The sequence below is a fragment of the Silurus meridionalis genome, chromosome 9 (genome assembly GCF_014805685.1).
Source record: "Silurus meridionalis isolate SWU-2019-XX chromosome 9, ASM1480568v1, whole genome shotgun sequence".
NCBI classification, from domain to species: domain Eukaryota; kingdom Metazoa; phylum Chordata; class Actinopteri; order Siluriformes; family Siluridae; genus Silurus; species Silurus meridionalis.
This window is the reverse complement of record NC_060892.1, coordinates 11,578,778-11,596,507: the sequence shown is the minus strand read 5'-3', so window position 1 is coordinate 11,596,507 and position 17,730 is coordinate 11,578,778. Positions and strand designations below refer to the sequence as shown.

The following is a 17,730-nucleotide window of genomic DNA, read 5'->3' as shown; positions in this document are numbered from 1 at the left end:
AAAAACAAATGATATTATTCTCTTTATACAGTTCATTGCTTAGCATTATACTAATTGGTTGTTTAAGATTGTGCTGGTTAGTTCTTTAGCAAAATAAAGGACAGAAGCTCACAATACACAAAAGGCAGTCTCTGTTTAGCAAACACACCTTTTTAAGAGTTTGTGGAATTGCAAGGTGTCAGCCTCTGTGTGTGGACACATATCCATGGCAGGGTTTGTTCAAGAGGTCTTTTGTGAGTGATATAGAATGAATGCTGGATTTACCCAAAGCACTGACATCTTCCTGCCTAATTATATCTGAGCAGAGCTCTGTTTGCTCTCTGTGTGTGAGCTCAGTGCTCAGCTCGGCTAGAGCAGCCAGCTCCAGGAAAGGAAGCCAAAGTGATGATTCACTGTGGCTGCAAGCAAGCAGTCTTACCCAGTGTCAGACCTGCCCTTCGTTTCCTTTTTTCCTCTCCTAGCCACCAGCTGTACAGCAATGATAAAATTTTACTTCAGAGACCCATTTCTCTTTTTTCACCTCCCACCTTCCTGGTACCTTCTTTCTGTGTACATTGATGCTGATGTGGTTTTTGCAGAGACTCGAAGGGTGGGCAGGGTGATAAGGTACCTAGAAAAGAGAAAGCATTCTTCAACAAATGGTACTGTTTCTTGTGGTTGACAGAGCAAGATGGCTGTGAAGAATGATTAAAGCCAATGACATGGCAGTTACAGCTCCTTTTTTTTTTTGTAATAAGCCAGAATGGAAAAGGGCGCCCATGTTTTAAGGAAATAGTATCTTAATAGAAGTTATTTGAGTGAGGAGTTATCAGTGTTTTAGACTGATGAGGCAGACGCGGTGTAACCTCAGGAATAAAAGAGGGATTAGCTACACACTTTAGTGCATACTTGACTTCCCATCATGCACGCAAATAAACAGTGGCCTTCGGATGAAGAAAAAAAACCTCTACACAAGGCCAGCATTTCTAATCGCCACGGTGACACTGGAACTAATCCTGCTGTCGCTTGTCATTCAGCATACTTGAGGGATATGAAAACATCTCCCTCAAGAAGAGACAGGCACTTCCCATGTTTCTCATTATCTTACTTTTCTATAGTGAGGAGGGTTAATCGGTTCTGCACATTTACCAGCAAACTGCATGTGGAATTATTTGGAAATAAACTGGATTTATCACAGGTGCAAAAACATAAATTGGCCTAATAGAGTTCCAGGAAGAATTCCAGTGACCTTGTCTGGCTTGTGGAGAAAAGAAACTTAAAATGATTGTATACTAGAGAACTGTGATACTGTGCCTGTGAGGATTGACATACTTCAGTGGTGTCGTTGTTCACTTCTACTGATGTATCAGAGTGCCGCTTCTTTCCGAAATTGTGCTGTAGGTTCATGGCTTCTTAAGTGTGCAGTCTGACATGTGGGTCATCCCCAAGGTGTCCCGTTGCAAATGACGCTGACAGTGGAGTTCTAAAACAGGCAGCTTGTCTCTCCAGGCGGCGAATCGTGCCTTCTCCCCATGTCAGACGGCCAGGAAAAAAATCTATACAAAATTCTGTTCTATAAATAGTCGAGACTTCTGCCTGTCTCGGGTACTACCAGTACCAGCGGAGTTGGCAGCACACCTTTACCACAGAAGAAATTTCATACTCTAGCAACATACACACACAGAATACAGGCACTCAGTGAGGTGATATATCTGTACAAAATAAAGTGCAAAATAAATTCAATTTTGATAAATGACTAATATCTCTGATGTTTAAGAGGAAATGTATGAAAGTCAATGCAATATGGTTCTATTATGCAATCCAGTGTGGTTTTGTCTGACAGAGAAATGCAACGTGGAAGGAAACACAAGATAATACAGGGAGAAACATTTTGGTAATTTTCTGGTTTTTAGATAAATTGCTTGTGTAATAACTAAATAATAATAAAAAAATAATATAGTAATAAAATTACTATAATAAAAAACACAAAAGTGTTTATTCCATTGTTTTTGTACATACACTTCTTGTCCACCACTTTCTAAACATTAACTGAGCTTTATACTGTATGTGTAAAGTCACACATTATTTGTATTAACCTACTAAAAAAAAAAATATATATATATATATATATATATATATATATATATATATATATATATATTTTTTTTTTTTTTTTTAAATAAATAAATATATAGTTTAACGACCAGTGTCTGTGAAAGTAAACACAAATATAAAGCAAATTTGATGTGAGTATCAAATTAACTATTAAGCAATCCTCTAGGTTGTTAATTTACTGTAAAATGCAACAAGGAAGGAAAAACGAGGCTTGTGGCTTTCTTGCACAACTTTCTTTTTTTCATATGCACACAACTTTTTTTCCTACAATACCTGTTTTACAAGCATTCATACCATCTATTTGCAGGTTTGGGTCTGTGCTACTTACTTCCTTGCTTAATGCAATGATGTGTTAGTAACAGACGATATTTCTCTGCTTTTCTTAAATCTTACAATAGACTGTTGTAAGGACTTTACACAGAACCCTTTTAGGAAGCTCAGAATACTTAAATATTTAAAGAACCCCTGAAGAACTGTTTTAATAGTGTAGCTAAATATGTTCAGACATTTGCTAACCCAAACAGGAAATTTAAACATAGAATTTCATTTAGAACAAAAAACATTATAAACTGTATTGCAACACACATTCCTTCATTATGGTTGGCAAGGGTGCTGTCTAGCGCATGGGGGCACCAGATGGCTATCAGGGGTTTACGATCTCATCTCTGTATACGGTGTGAAATAGGCAGTTATAACTCTTGTGAATGTTGGAACATGGAACAGACCATATGAAAGGTCCTTTTGGGTGTGCTGAATTACTGATTCCAAAAAAAAAAGATCTGATCCTTGCATCCAATGCAGATTTAACAGGGTTGATTGATGGTATGCCCTGCGGAAAATTACCCCATATCATGGTCTAAATGTCCCAAAGTTAGAAATGAAATCAAAGGGATCAAGTTCTGCGACTGACCCAATTCTAACATTAAAATGACTAATGTAAAATGACTGATTGTGATGAAATATAATTTTTCACTAAAACATCATCAATGTGTCTACATTAAGCACATCTAGGTATAATATTGGGAGTGAAATAGAAAGTATTACAGCTTTGTAACAAGCATATGAGTGCCCTCCAGTTTCCTCCCAAATTTTGGATATGATAGAAATAAGTGAGTGTGAATAATTGTCCCATCCAGAGTGTATTCCCGTCCTCACATCTGGTGTTCCTGGGATAAACTCTGATCTGCACAACCTGGATCAGTATAAAGATAATAGTGCACAGCACAGATCAAAATCTTTTTTTTTTGCATTACAAAATATAATTGTATGCAATACAGTATGCATTATAAACAAATAGAACTGGGTCATTGAGCCTCAAACACAAAGTCATGTGAAAGACAATGAAAAATGATAGTTACAGTTTGTTGTTAGATAAGATATACCTTTATTCGTCCCACAGTGGGGAAATTTCTATAGATAAGGTAACTCTGTGATTAAGGATTTTAAACTAGCTACAGGAAAGTTATTTCAAATCCCAGACCCCTAAACAAAACCCTTAACTCAGCTTTATAATTCACTTGTATGATGCTTTTGGGAGTAAAAAAAAGCAGCCTTGTCTAGGAACTTATTATAACACTTCCACCTGCAGGAGCTTTTAAAGAACTGAATAGACACTATTGGAAAATTTTATAAAAAAGTGCTTACATTTACAGAGCCGGATTTCTAGAGTGACGATCGTAAGTAAAAGCCCATAGCAGAAATGAGGATGAGCATTTTGCAATTTTTAGCGAATATTTCATCTGTTACACCTGAAGAAAGTTGCGTTGCAATTTGCCATTTAAACTCACCATTGATTTATTTATTAAATTAAGCTTATTGGGCATATTTAAAAAAAGTCTCAAGTTCAAAACAACTGTTAACAACCTAATATGTTACAATTATCTAAATATCCACACTGTGGTATTGTTTCTTAACAGGGAAACAGGTGAAACAATAGAATCTGAACTAGCGAGCTTCAGAGGTGGAAACGCATGGTGATTGGAGTACCGAGTCAAAAACAGCAAACTGTAGTTTGAATAGTTTTAGATCTTACAGGCAATAAGATTTGTGCTTTGCTCTGCAAATAAATGATAGAGCACACAGGTTATTAAAAGGGTCCTGTAAGGTTGACTAATGGACTTCGGGGAAAAGGTTTCCAGTTAATTCAATTACTAAACCATTAATTATGCATACTATCCTCTTGCTATAATTACACACAGGGAACAAATAAATGGAAATTCTTCCTTATCTGAAACTCATTTGGTCTGTGATGTCCTCTCAAGTCAAAATGATTTTTTTTTTTCTCTTCGGTCAGCAATAAATAAATAAATAAATAATAAAAAGAGTTTCTTTATTACAATCAGCTCTATTTTTTATTCAAGCCTGTAGGAAGTAGAAACAGTTTCGTTCATTACAACATACTGGAACTCGTGGTGATTTAAAACATGACCAGGTTTCTTCTTTTCTTTCAAAACAACAAACTTTCAGTGACAAAGTCTCCAAGTTCTGAATTTGCTTCTTTTTTGTTTTTATTCATATCTTTATAAAGGGCTTTAACATAGACAAGAGAGCAGACAAGAACAAAAATGACCACATATTGACTTTTTGCACCTTCACTTTCTTCTACAGATGAAGAAACTTCAAAGGTCTTTACAATGTAAAGGGTAGGTGTGGGGAGTCACTACAGGGATTCACTGGGCAGTGCAAATAAATATGTATATTTATAATTATGTGTTTAAGTTAAAATAATAATAAACAGTTATTTTGGGCTCAAATATTAACAGTGAATTACAAAAATTAGATGACAAAACAAAATTTTATATTGCTGTTGACTTCTTTTTAAAGGACTGGAGGTACTTTTGGAAAAAAATCGAAATCACGTAGCATCTGCTGCCTGTAACTCCTGATGCTACTCCCAAGAGAGCGAACAAACTGTCTGCTGCTGCAGGGAGGCACGAGGCGATAGACAGCATGCTGGAAATGCACTTCTGTTCATTTCAGTTTAGAGACCGTACAAGTGTGTGTGTGTGTGTGTGTGTGTGTGTGTGTGTGTGTGCGCACGCACAAAACGGTTATGTAGAAATACTCTGTTCAAAATTCATCAGACTAGCTGGGAGTAACATCTGTCTGCACCCAAAGAAGCGAACACATTTAAGGTGTGTGTGTGTGTGTGTGTGTGTGTGTGTGTGTGTGTGTGTGTGTATAAAACATTCCTTAGGTTTTCTTAAATCCACTTTTGTTGAATAAATTGACTCGGTTCCTGGTTGCCATTGTATTATCAGAGATTCCAGGCTGCTGCAACACCTTGTCCAGCGTTGTCTTCTTAATGGCGGCAGGAGAGATTTCCTCCTGATCAGCGAGAAACTGCAGTTCCCTTGAAAGAAAAAACAAAGTCCACAATTAACCAAAAGCTCTGATATATCTCTCCAAAAACATGACAGAATCATGCCGAAGACAAAAAAACGGAAGAGAAATTACTTGGTTCTGATACAAGAAGCCTCCACAGCATTGATGAGAAGGCTCCGGAAGCCGCCGCTTTCAAGGAAGTGCAGGGCGTGGATGGTAGCGCCCCCTGGTGAGCACACATTGTCCTTTAACTGGCCTGGGTGCTGCTCTGAATCAAGGAGCATTTTAGCAGCGCCCTGAAATTAGAAAGAATACAGGGCATGCTGGTCAGATATATATTGCAGCTCTTACGCTAATCATTACTGGTATACTGTTTGTGAAGCATTTACAACTATCAACAATATTTTGCTTAACTAATTTACTTATTTACAATAATTACTTAATTCTCCTGCATATAGGAATGTAACTAGGTGATATTTGTCTGATCCGTTTAAAACTTGTCCTACTGTAAACTCAGATTCTTGTTCTTGGCTGGCAGGAGTGGGAACAGATGTAATCTGCTTCAAGGTTGCTTTTCAGTTCACCACTGTTGTCAAGAGTGGTTGTAGTAACCTTTCCAGTCAGCTCAAACTAGTCTCACAATTTTACTCTGACCTCTTAACAATGCATTTACAACAACAGAACAGGTGCATAGTGCATTTATTTTAGCACTAACCTGTACAAACTTCTCCATTTAAAAATACAGGTAGTCGTCGACTTTACGACCACAAATCGCTAGCCGCGGCGTACGACAGTGCGTACCAGCTTCCGCCATCATTTCACAGTACTGTACATATAGCCTACTCTACTTACGGCCAAATCGTGTTATGATCGATTTGTCGGTCCAAATTGTGGTCGTAAGTCAACGACTACCTGTACTGAAAAACTTAAACTAGCCAACCAAGTGGGTCACTGACACTGCATCCCCCATCCTCTGATGTAAACATTTGCATAAATTAACAGGGGCACAATTTTTCAAAAAAATGGTTGTTAAGAGAATATAAAAATGTAATTTTGTGGATACTTAACATTAGCGAGTTCTCATGATTAATGCTGAGCATCACAGTAAGTAATGATTTAAGCTAATGATCTCAACTGCAGCCTCCTGAATAGTTAAGAGGAGAGTCATTAGAGCCAGAGTGCAGATTGAGCAAGTCTTTATATCTCCCCGTGAGACATATACATTTTCATGATCTGTGTCACTCTATTGCATTGTCATAAAAAGTTATCTAATGATTGGCCTTTAAAAAGGATTAGAGACAGAACTAGAGGAAAAATCAAAGATGGTGGTAACAAAAAGTTTCAAGAGTAGTTTAGTAACAGACCAACAGATGGCATCCCGCAGTCACAGGGAGCACCGACCTTCATAAGTCAGTGTGCCGAAAGACATCGTGCTGTGTACACGGGGAGCAGTGCAACTGCTGCTATTACGACCATGTGCGTTACCACGTCTGCTATTCTGACCACGTGCGCACCCTGTCACCGAGCTTTACTCACACGCGAAGACATGATCAACATAATCTCACTTCCACACCCACCCTGCTGGCCAGATTTGGCTCCTGCGGACTTCCCGAAGATGGAGATCCAGCTCAAAGCTGTCATTTTTACACTATTGCAGAAATCCAGTGCGAATCGCAGAAGGTGCTTGACACGCTTAAAAAGAAGTCTTCCAGGACACAGTCCAGAAGTGACAGTAGTGGGAGCACTGTATTGGGCTTAAGTGGTGGTTTAGTGGCTGAGGCTTTAAGCGACTGAACAGAAGGTTATGAACTCAAATCAGGGCGCTTCCTTGCAAAATAGCCTTAATCTCGGCTTAACTACATCTACTATTCAGCTAAATGAGCAAAATAAGAACCTATATGGAAGGCTTGCCAGCATAAAAATTTTATTATGTTATTATGTAATTTATTACATACAATTATGTTAACAGGAAAACAATGGCGCAAGATCATATTGATGTCTGATGTGATAACGTGTATAAAAGCACTACATACAAGCAGCGCCTGTGCTCCCAGTCTCACAGCCAGCCTCCTGGGCAGTCCCATCTTCACACCACCATCAGCCAGAGCATCGAGAGCTGTGAAAGCCTGAACACGCACAAACATAAGCAATGAACACCTTGGCAATTGCTGACTCTTCATTTTGAAACCGTGCAACATTAAAATCTCCTCATCACAGGTTAACTGGACTAAATAATTCAGCAAATAGCGCACCTTCTGTATATAAAGAATATGCTTAATCAGCACCCAAACAGCAAGCCTCAACATTTTCATGAACCCAAAAACCACTCACATAAGCTGGCCCACTGCCGCTGAGTCCTGTAACAGCGTCAATCAGATCCTCCTCCACCTCCGTGCAGAAGCCCACACTGGCCATTAGCTGCTCCAGAAGCTTTCCGTCCTCCACCTCAGCGTGCGTGCCGGTGGCGTATACCGTAGCCCCCTCACGCACAACCACTGGGGTGTTAGTCATGCAGCGAATCACCTTAGGGTCAGGACGATACTGAAGCAGTTTCTGTACACAGACAGACAGACAGACAGACAGAGAGAGAGACAGAGAGAGAGAGAGAGGTTTTAGGGTTATTAAGATACGTATTACTGTTTGAACCATTGCAGGACAATAAAAAGCTGAGTAGGTTTCATACACAGGAAACAGTACTCAGTCTGATTTCTGCATCTACATACCCATTATGAATTATACATCTAATGAAAAAAATAAATAAATCAATTGTTAAAAGTAATGTACATAAATAATAGCAGTTCATGCCTGCAGAGAGTCGCATGCGTGAAGTATAAATACATAGTGCAGCTACAATCATCTTGATCAAAGGTTTTAAACTTTTAATGCAACACGGTACATAATAATATAAAAGTATTCAGAATCAGTCTGAAGAAAAAGGTGCCTCAAACTGTTCACCTGCAAAAAGTTATTATTTTTTTTTAAATCAATAAATAAATAAAAATAAAAGACTCTGATCACGATAAAAGACTACAAACACAAACAAGCCAAGTATAGAGTAGAACACTGAGTCAAGTCCTACATGAGGCACTGAGACAAGCCCCTAGGCAAGATCCCAGTAAAGATCAGAGTCGAGTCATGAGTAGAATTCCCAGCAGAGCTTTTAGTTGAACCCTGAGTAAAGCCCGGTGTTGAGCTCCAAATCAGGCTCCAAGTCAAGCTTTCAGTAGAGCTCCAGTTTGGTTAGAGTCCAGCCCCCTGTTAAACACTGAGCCATGTTCTAAATCAAGCCCTAAGTCAATCTCTGAGTAGATTTTGAGTTGAGCCCGGTGCAGAGTTGCTGGTCTTTTTTGAAAATCAAGCTTAAATTTCAGAAACAGAAATGTAACTTGTGTGCACATAGTGAAAACTGGAAGGACGGTAGGAAAAAAGAAAGAAAAAAAAAGATTTTATATATACCGTATTTTCCGAACTATAAGCCGATACTTTGTCGCCACGCTTTGAACCCCGCGGCTTAAACAATGAAGCGGCTAATTTATGGATATTTCCTGGGTTTTTCCCGGTTTCACACGCTTCAAGCCAAAAAACTGAGCCCCATAACATTAAACCAATAAAATTGCTGAACGGGTTCAGGTGAACCAATGAAACTCTTTATATTAAATCAGATGCGCTCCCACTAAATCGGGCCGCACCACATCATAAATATGGATGCGGTTCTTCGGACGTTTGGCCTGCCGCTCACTCGGACTGTCAACAAGAAATGCGAATCATTTGTCCCGCTGAAAACAACCGGGCATGAAAAAAACGCACTTCACCTGTGTTCTGAGCTGCACGGCATCGGGAGAAAAGCTTCACCGATGGTGATTTTTAAACGCATGACGATGCAAAAAGATAAACCCCAAGAGAAATTGTTGTGAAAGGAAGGAGGAAGACAGTGAACAATGACTTTCTTGGTAGGCTACTGTTTAGATACAAGCCGTGTAACAGACACTGTCTTTCATTAAAGCCTGTGTAAAGTTCATTAGTTTCAATGTAGGAACCTGCAGCTTATAGACAGGTGCAACTTATTTATGTTCAAAATAAAAATCTCAGTGGTGCAGTGGGTGCAGCTTATATTTGGGTGCGCATAATAGTCTGGAAATTATGGTGTGTGTGTGTGTATATATATATATTTTCCCCCCACAAAGAGGGGAGGTAGAACTGCATGCATTAGTGTGTGTGATCTGGTCATGTTCCAACTGCAGGCCATGTGCCAGAGCAAAGGTTCAAATGTATAAAATCAAAAAATTTATTTACGTGGGTGAGGGTGCTTTTGATTTCAATTAACAATGTAAATAAATAACATGAAATAAATATTAAACATTAAATAGCCTAAAATGTCTTGATGAAAATCAGCACTACGATCATTTGAAAACCCTGCTGGATTTCCTTATGTGGCTGCATGGATGGAAAGGGTATTATATGAAATCATGTGAATAGTGTTTATGCATTACTCTTATCACACACCTTCTCAATAGAGCTAATGGTGACTCCTGCAGCACAGGACACGATGAGATGCCGGTCTTCAATATCAGGTCCGATTTCATCCAGAACGAAAGGAATGATATGAGGCTTGACAGCCAAAAAGAGGACATCACTCTTGTGCGCCGTTTCCTTGTTGCTGGTTGTGAAGTTTACGCCCATTTTCTTAAATGTTTTAAAGAAATGTGATGTTACACCTCACATAGAAACAGCACAGTCACTGTCTGTATGAAAGCCACTACATATCGTCTCCAACTATGCAAACTCACACTCTCTCTCTCTCACACACACACACACACACACACACACACACACACACACACACACACACACACACACACACAGGCCGCTGAATCCAGAACACACTGACCCTGAGCCCGGTCACTGTTGGCAGATCTGTATCTGGAGAACTGGCTGTGACCCTGTGAGCTGCAATTACACCTGAGAGAGAAAGCCAGGAGCAACAACAGGAACAAAGAGAAGAACAAGAGAGTCTGTAAATGTGTGGTGTGTGAGAAAGCAAAGCAGAGCTGGCATCCAAAACACTAATTATAACAACCACAGAACTCAAATCTCTCCTGGTGTTTAAAATCAGGAATAAAACAAGCAAATGAAGCTCTCTGGGTACTAAATCAAATATTCAGATGATAGTCACCAGGATCAGGAAGATCTTACCTGCTGCAGTAAAGCCCTTGACCAAGGCTTGGGTCAGCTGACCCGCTCCAATAAAGCCTACACTCATTCTGTTTACCTCGATAGACCTGAAGATTAACAAATACAGACTCAGTTATTCATTGACTGAAGAAAAACATTTATCGCTTTCAGCTCAGTTATACAAAGAATGTTTAAAAAGCATTACGCAGGATTTATAGAATATGGCACAATTAATTATTATTCAGATTTGGGTTGCACAATGTATAAATGATTTGCTAATTATTGCAATATTGAATTCCATGTTACTAATAATGCAGAAGCCAGTAATATGGAAATGATCCCTTTGAACAGATTTTTTAGTCTGATCGCTAGGATTCATCTCAGCAAGAGCAAGCCTGTTCAAACAAATATCAGCTGGATACCAGAGACTCGTATAATGACGATCACACTGTACATTCTTTCATTACAATCAGTAGTGTCTGGCTTTATACTACCAATTTGCAGAAGACCAGTTATTTAAAATAGCACTATTGGGTGTGACTCTGACAAGCTTCATAATTTTGTTTAAGAACTGGTTTTCCACCTTCGCACCAATGACAGGTTATTATTCTAGCTACGATTGCTTCTGGTTTGCTAATCAGAGATTCCTGTCTAATTGCTTCATGACAGTATCTGCTTTAAAATAAGTATGCAAATGAAATTGGATAAAATCGAATGTGGATTTCTGTAGCATATTTAAATCAGTTGGTCCTCTTGTGAGAATTGACTCATTTAGTAGGAATGCTGGATCAACCCATACTCAAGGTTTTATTACCAGGGTTAGAAAACTTCTAATATATTACAGGTCGTTTTTCAGTGATTTGCAGTCATTTAATTCTCCAAGGTTGTGCTTGATCATAATGAGAGAAAAAACAAACAAACATAATATCGAATAGTTCTGGTGCATGCTACAATATTCTCAGATTCTCACCAAGTAAAAACTGAGAATGGTTTTTGGTTTAATTTATTTTTATAGGATGGTTCAAACTTTCAACATTTTCACAACAGGAAGCTTCAACAGTCTGTGATCCCAGCAATCTATAGAGGTTATTACAAGAACAACACTGAATCACCCAACAAACAGTAAAGACATGAAAAAGTGTATCAACCAAGGCTTTAGCATGACACTATACATGTGTCACAGATTCATCCATAACCAACATCTTGACCTCTGCTGATGAACACAGACTTACACTAACTTAGTAGCATCATTAGCATCATTAGCCCTGTGAATGAAAGGGTCACTAACCGTTTCCTCGTATAGAATTACTGTATATCAGGGTAAATGCCTACCTTCACACCTCTCTCAAGCGTTGACAGCAAATTCTGTTGGTTTCAAAGCGTCGCTATTAATGTCGCGGAATATAATCACCGTTTTTGTGTCAACGTGGCTTCCTCCTGTACACAGAGCGCCAAAGAGAGAGTCGGAGAGAAGCGACCAATCAGAAAGGTGAGTCTTAGATCTTGTAACCAATCAGCGCTAAATCTGTGGGTGTGGGCGGAGCTTCGGGTACAACAATCCAGTTGCATCATTTCCTGCACCACGTTTGGAGCTTGGATAATAACACAGGTCAAGTTCACAGTCATGTGACGTGGATAAGCGGAACTGTGCAACAGGGATAAACTATTACAGTCATCCTGACTACTTTTATTATTATTTTTTTATTTATATTTAAAAAATGGCAAACATGACATAAGCTTGACATAAAGATTTTACGAGTTTAGTGATCCTTTTTTTATTTTTGCATTTGTCAAATTATATATCACACTGCAAACAATTATAAACAAATAACAGTTTCTACTTAAAAACATGATTATAATAAATGAAAGTGTGAAATAATTAACTTAATAGAGCAGATCGCTTTTCAAAAATAGCATTTAGAGATTTCCATTGGAGGTATATTTCTATATGTTAGAAAAGAAAAAATCTATTAATTAGTTGTAATAATAATAATAATAATAATATTTAATAATAATTACTCAAAAATAATTTGACTTTGATGATTTAACACGCTAAACAGAGCTTTTAAAGCTTACATTAAAATTTAAACATTCACTGAAATAGTAAAATAATATTTGCATTTTTCCATAAATATGATTTATTTTTTTAATTCCCCAAAAGGATGACTAGTTGCTTTAAAATTATAAGCAGTTTTATAGCACATTTGTCAATTATATTTAGCACAAAAACCCATACAAATTCCAAAATACCTCTCATTACATCTACTGTAAAATTACAGCAAAATTTTTAAATTGTTTAGTAACTTGTAAACACACAAAGTGGCTATGACAATAAAAATTATTAAAGTTTTAAAGCAAGTGATTCATAATTAAACCTCATATTTAAAATAAAATAAGAAGAAACAGTTGTACGGTTCTTATCTGTTATACTTACTAGTGAAATTGTGTTGCATGCTTGCACATTTATAATGTCATTTCTCATATTGAACAAAAGTGATGCATTCAGACATCTGCAGGCCCATACATCAACAAATTCCTATTATAGTATAAAGTGCTTTTGAAAGCTGACACTAACACCATTTGTTATGCAGGTAAAATAACATAATTGCTGTGCAAAGTTGAAATGTTGTGCATAGTCAACTGTCTGCTCATGACACCTTATTCTTCTGGATCAAATTCCCATATGAGGCTGTTTACATTCTTTTGCTAATTGCGCTAACATATAGTACAAAAACTTTCTGTAATTTTGTACTCTAAATTAAATTAAACACACCCCAAAAAACGATATAGAAGCAAGTTAGGTTATGTTGAATACAAGATATCTACATTATGAGATTTCTTTGCAAAACAAATATAAGACTATGAACTCCTGAACATTCTAACAATGGATGACTACATAACTAACTGGATGTTTAGAAAATGTCTTATGTTATTTAATACCTTTGCTTCTTTCAAGAAGTCTGCGATTACACCAGAATAAAACTATTCATTTAAAGTTTGAAACAAGTAACAATATCTAGAAATAGGTTCTATTCTTTTTCTTTGTATAAAAACTGTTTAATAAAGACATTTTGTATAATCTTAGACAGCCATTACACCACTGTTCCTTCCTTGGACCACTTTTGATAGATACTGATCACTGCAGACTGGGAACATTTTGGAGATGCTCTGACCCAGTCGTCTAGCCATCACAATTTGGCCCTCATCAAACTCACTCGAATCCTTACACTTGCCTATTTTTCCTGCTTCTAATGCATTAACTTTGAGGACAAAATGTTTACTTGCTGCTAATATATCCTACCCACTAACAAGTGCCAGGATGAAAAGATAATCAGTGTTAGTCAGTTTACTGGTCATATTGTTATAATGTCATAATGTTATGCCTGTTCAGTGTATGACTGTATAGACAAAAATAAGCTTTCTACTCCAAGCCACATTGTCCTGACTCTCAGGAGAATGGGAGCACACATGTGCACCCTTCCTACATACATCAACTTTAGATGGCTAAGACAATGCCCATCTCTAGTCTGGCATCATGATTTCAATGCTTTACATTTTTTACACATCAAAGATCTAAAGGTTTCTCGCAATTCACCACCAGCAAATCCAAATCAGTCTTAACTACAAATGAAGTGAAAACAGATTCATTGTTTGCAAATTATAAGACAATGAGCTGCATGAAATTCTAGACAGCCATCATCGTGACACTGCCAGGTTGTTTCCTAAACCCTGTGCAAATGTAACAAACAGTGTGGAGAGGTATGCCGTCTGTGGAATAGCAGTCATGCCTTTCCGCTATGTATACAGCAGAAGGTAAAGATAGGTTTCAGAGCGTAGCAGCTGTTTCATGCTGTCAGCTGGGAAGCATTAGAGCCACGGTCAAGGCCCAGCAGCAATTCAAATTTACGCATGCATGATATCCAGGTCATGTGGTTTTAACAAAACCTGTGCAGTGTAATGATTACTGGATTCACACTGCAGATCTAAGCACTTTGTCTGCTAGTTTTCTATAGAAACTGATGGCTTGATGCGGCTTTTTTCAACAGTAAGTTATCTACTAAGTTGCACTTATTTCTGGTCTTAAAATTCAATATGGACTTTTTTTTTTACATTCTGCATTTATTTCTGTCCATTAATGGCTTTTCACATTTCTCACATTTAAAATTTTAACACATTAAAGAGTCCCTGATTAGCTGCTAAAATGTTTATTAGTGTGTTAAATAAAGAGGGAAAAGTACAAGAAGATGCTATATTAAATTGAGAAAGCACTCCTGTAAATGATTGTGGATGGTTTCTATTAAGAAAATCGAAAATAGATGCAAATAAACTGCCATCGTTAAATTGCTCTCAGCTCCCAGACAACAAATCCACATTGCATTAAAATTAGGGACAAATGTAGCACTGCATCTCCTCTAGAACAACCAGATGCCAAAAATAATCTGTTTAATATGAAAATAAGCCACAAACCAGGTTTAGAAACAAGGACAAGACTCCTGTCCTTCTGTAAAACATAGTCGTTGATCACTGATGCTTTCAGTTCAGGTGATTTATGAGCTTTTGTTCAAATTTATAGCAAAGAAATAGTTGTTTTGGCCTAAAACTTGATTGTCTTGATCTGTCTTCATACTTCTCTGTTCTCTACATCTGCTTCTTTTAAATCAACTACCTGCATGTCTTCCCTCACCACATCCAAAAATCTTTTCCTTGGTCTTCCTCTTTTCCTCCATCCTGGCAGCTCCATCCTCAGCATTCTTTTACTGATATACCCCATGTCCCTCCTCTGCACATATCCAAACCATCTCAATCACAACTCCCTCATCTTGTCTCCAAAACGTCCTGCATGCGCGATCCTTCTAATAAACTTGTTTCTAATCCTGTCCATACTCGTCACTCCCAATTAATATAATTTTCATTTTTAAATAAAGTTGCTGATTGCAATCATTCTGGTTATTGTATGAATATTTCACAACAGAATTACACAGCAGCTGTTATCCGTAATGGGTTTAGTATCCCTGTAGCTGCAGCCCCATCACTTCTATCACCCCTGGCATTGCTGAGACTTGAACCCAATGATGTTAAGCACAGGTCCTTAACGGCGGAGCTTCCACATACCTGTTGTTGCTATTTCATGTAAGAACACGTTAAGATGAGGTTTTTCTTTTATTCCCTAACAAAAGTTAGGAAAGACCAACTTTGCCATGGGAGGCCTTATAGAATTTGTGAAAAACTCAATTAAATCCTCCCCGCGTGGGCACAATATGCCTCTCCGTGGCCGGCGGAGCGTGCCGACACTCATTCGATGCCACCCTCAAATCCCTTCAGATTTATTAAAAAATACAGAATCTGCTCAGTCTAAAAGGGAATTCAGGCGAAACACGGATGACAATTTTATGTCACTGTGATTAGGCGAAGTTGGCATGTAGAAGGAGACGCACGAATCCAAATCCACAAACTGACAGTTTTTCTTAAGGGGCTCATTTTGATCCAAAAAAATAATAAAATAAAAAATAGCAGAGAGAGCGACCAGAGGGTGAGTTAAAGAGACAGGAGAGATAAAGAGAAAGACTCAAACAAGGTGTTGAACTCAATTACTATTCTTGGGTCATATCTCTGAAATTACCACACTGCCCACTGGATTAATACCATAACACACACACAAAAAGGCAGATGAGGCCAGAGGAGGTGTGAAAATGTCTCCTTTCAGACGGCCTTTGCTTTCCCCCCAGGTGGGTTTATTTCTCAGTGTGAGGGGCTCTTTGATGTTTTAGCCTTCATGGTAATAAACCGTCAGGTCGAAGAGTGCTGGTAAATCTCTCATAACGCCAGCAGCCGTGGTGCACTCAGTCAGGTGCGAGAAGCCTTCGGTGCATACAAATGAGTTTGCGCTTAGGATCGCTCCATGGGTTCGTCATTAAAAGTCCACCCACATTTGCATAGTCGACACCAAACAATGCGGCTGATTTATTAAAGGCAGGCGTCTAATTACTTTTAATTAATGTTGATTTATTCACCTTGATTGACATGCGAGCAACACAGCAAGGGCCCTGCTGAGCTGGATCTCTTGCTCCCACGAGAGCAGACTTAGTTACACTATATTCAGCGCACAGACATCATGACCAGCACATGTGGCATTGTATGAGTGATGCGCCGTGACAGACGGTGGCTATTCATGCTCCTACCCAGAAGCCCTGAGCGGCGGAGGTCTCTGGCTGCTGATGGACAGCTGTCTGGGATGATCTCGCTCAGACAGCGCAGTTACCCCGCTGCAGAGATGTGGGCATGGAGCATACTGAGATCACAAACAGAGGCCAGAGATACAGAGAGTGAGACGCCACCGGCACTTCACTCCACTGATTCTGAAGAGCCCCAAAAGCCTCCAGTTGGTGCCTGAGCCACACACACACACACACACACACACACACACACACACACACACACATACACACACACACTGATGAGAGAGACCTGCCAGACTGCTGATATCGTTGTTAAACCGAACAAATGATTTGGAGTTGTCACAGCCCTTGGGCAGCCCTGGGGGGTGATGGGAAATCGGCAAGGCATTGTGGCATGCGCTGGCTCAGCGAGGAAGGATTGAACTGATCTGTGTGGACTGCCACCTGAGGGGGCCACACACACACACACGCACACACACACACACACACACACACACACATACACACACACAAACAGGTCCATCTCTACTTCCAACCTATGCTCTCTACCATCTGTCTATTGCTGTATCCCTGAACCCCTTAATTCTGGTGGTGGGGGGTTTCATAAAGGAAAGAGAGAAAAAAGTGAGAGAGAGAGAGACAGAGATAGGAGAGAAAGCAAAGCAAAGCAGAAACATCAGCGACAGCCTAAAAAAAAAATGAGAGCGATTATCTACATCAGCAAGTCAGCACTCTTATCCTCCGCTTGTGTTATCAGTAAGCACCTTTTGAAGGGGATGTGCTGCTGCTCGGTACACACACACACACACACATACTGCACACACACACACACACACACACACACACACTCAAGCGTGCAGTCATTCCCAAAACACACTCCGGGGGGTGTTTGCTGTTACTTTATTGCCATTTTATTTTACAGCATCACTTCAACATTTGCATTTTCTAGTATATAAAAAACCCA

At 38.8% G+C, this 17,730-nt stretch overlaps 1 protein-coding gene and 1 long non-coding RNA gene across 2 annotated transcripts; one reads left to right on the top strand and one right to left on the bottom strand.

Annotated features, from left to right (window-relative positions):
- The first annotated feature begins 4,383 nt into the window (after positions 1–4,383).
- Positions 4,384–5,262, top strand: LOC124391661. The gene is made up of 2 exons (XR_006927021.1): positions 4,384–5,125; positions 5,229–5,262. It is a non-coding gene; the product is annotated as an uncharacterized LOC124391661 (long non-coding RNA).
- Positions 4,571–12,077, bottom strand: pycr1b (pyrroline-5-carboxylate reductase 1b). Its single transcript, XM_046858366.1, has 8 exons — positions 11,923–12,077; positions 10,612–10,697; positions 10,307–10,377; positions 9,922–10,101; positions 7,750–7,971; positions 7,452–7,544; positions 5,551–5,714; positions 4,571–5,446 (listed from the first exon to the last, which is right to left on the bottom strand). The coding sequence occupies exons 2-8, from the start codon at positions 10,676–10,678 to the stop codon at positions 5,287–5,289; spliced, it is 957 nt and encodes a 318-aa protein (XP_046714322.1). The 5' UTR covers positions 10,679–10,697; positions 11,923–12,077; the 3' UTR covers positions 4,571–5,286.
- Positions 12,078–17,730: the final 5,653 nt, after the last annotated feature.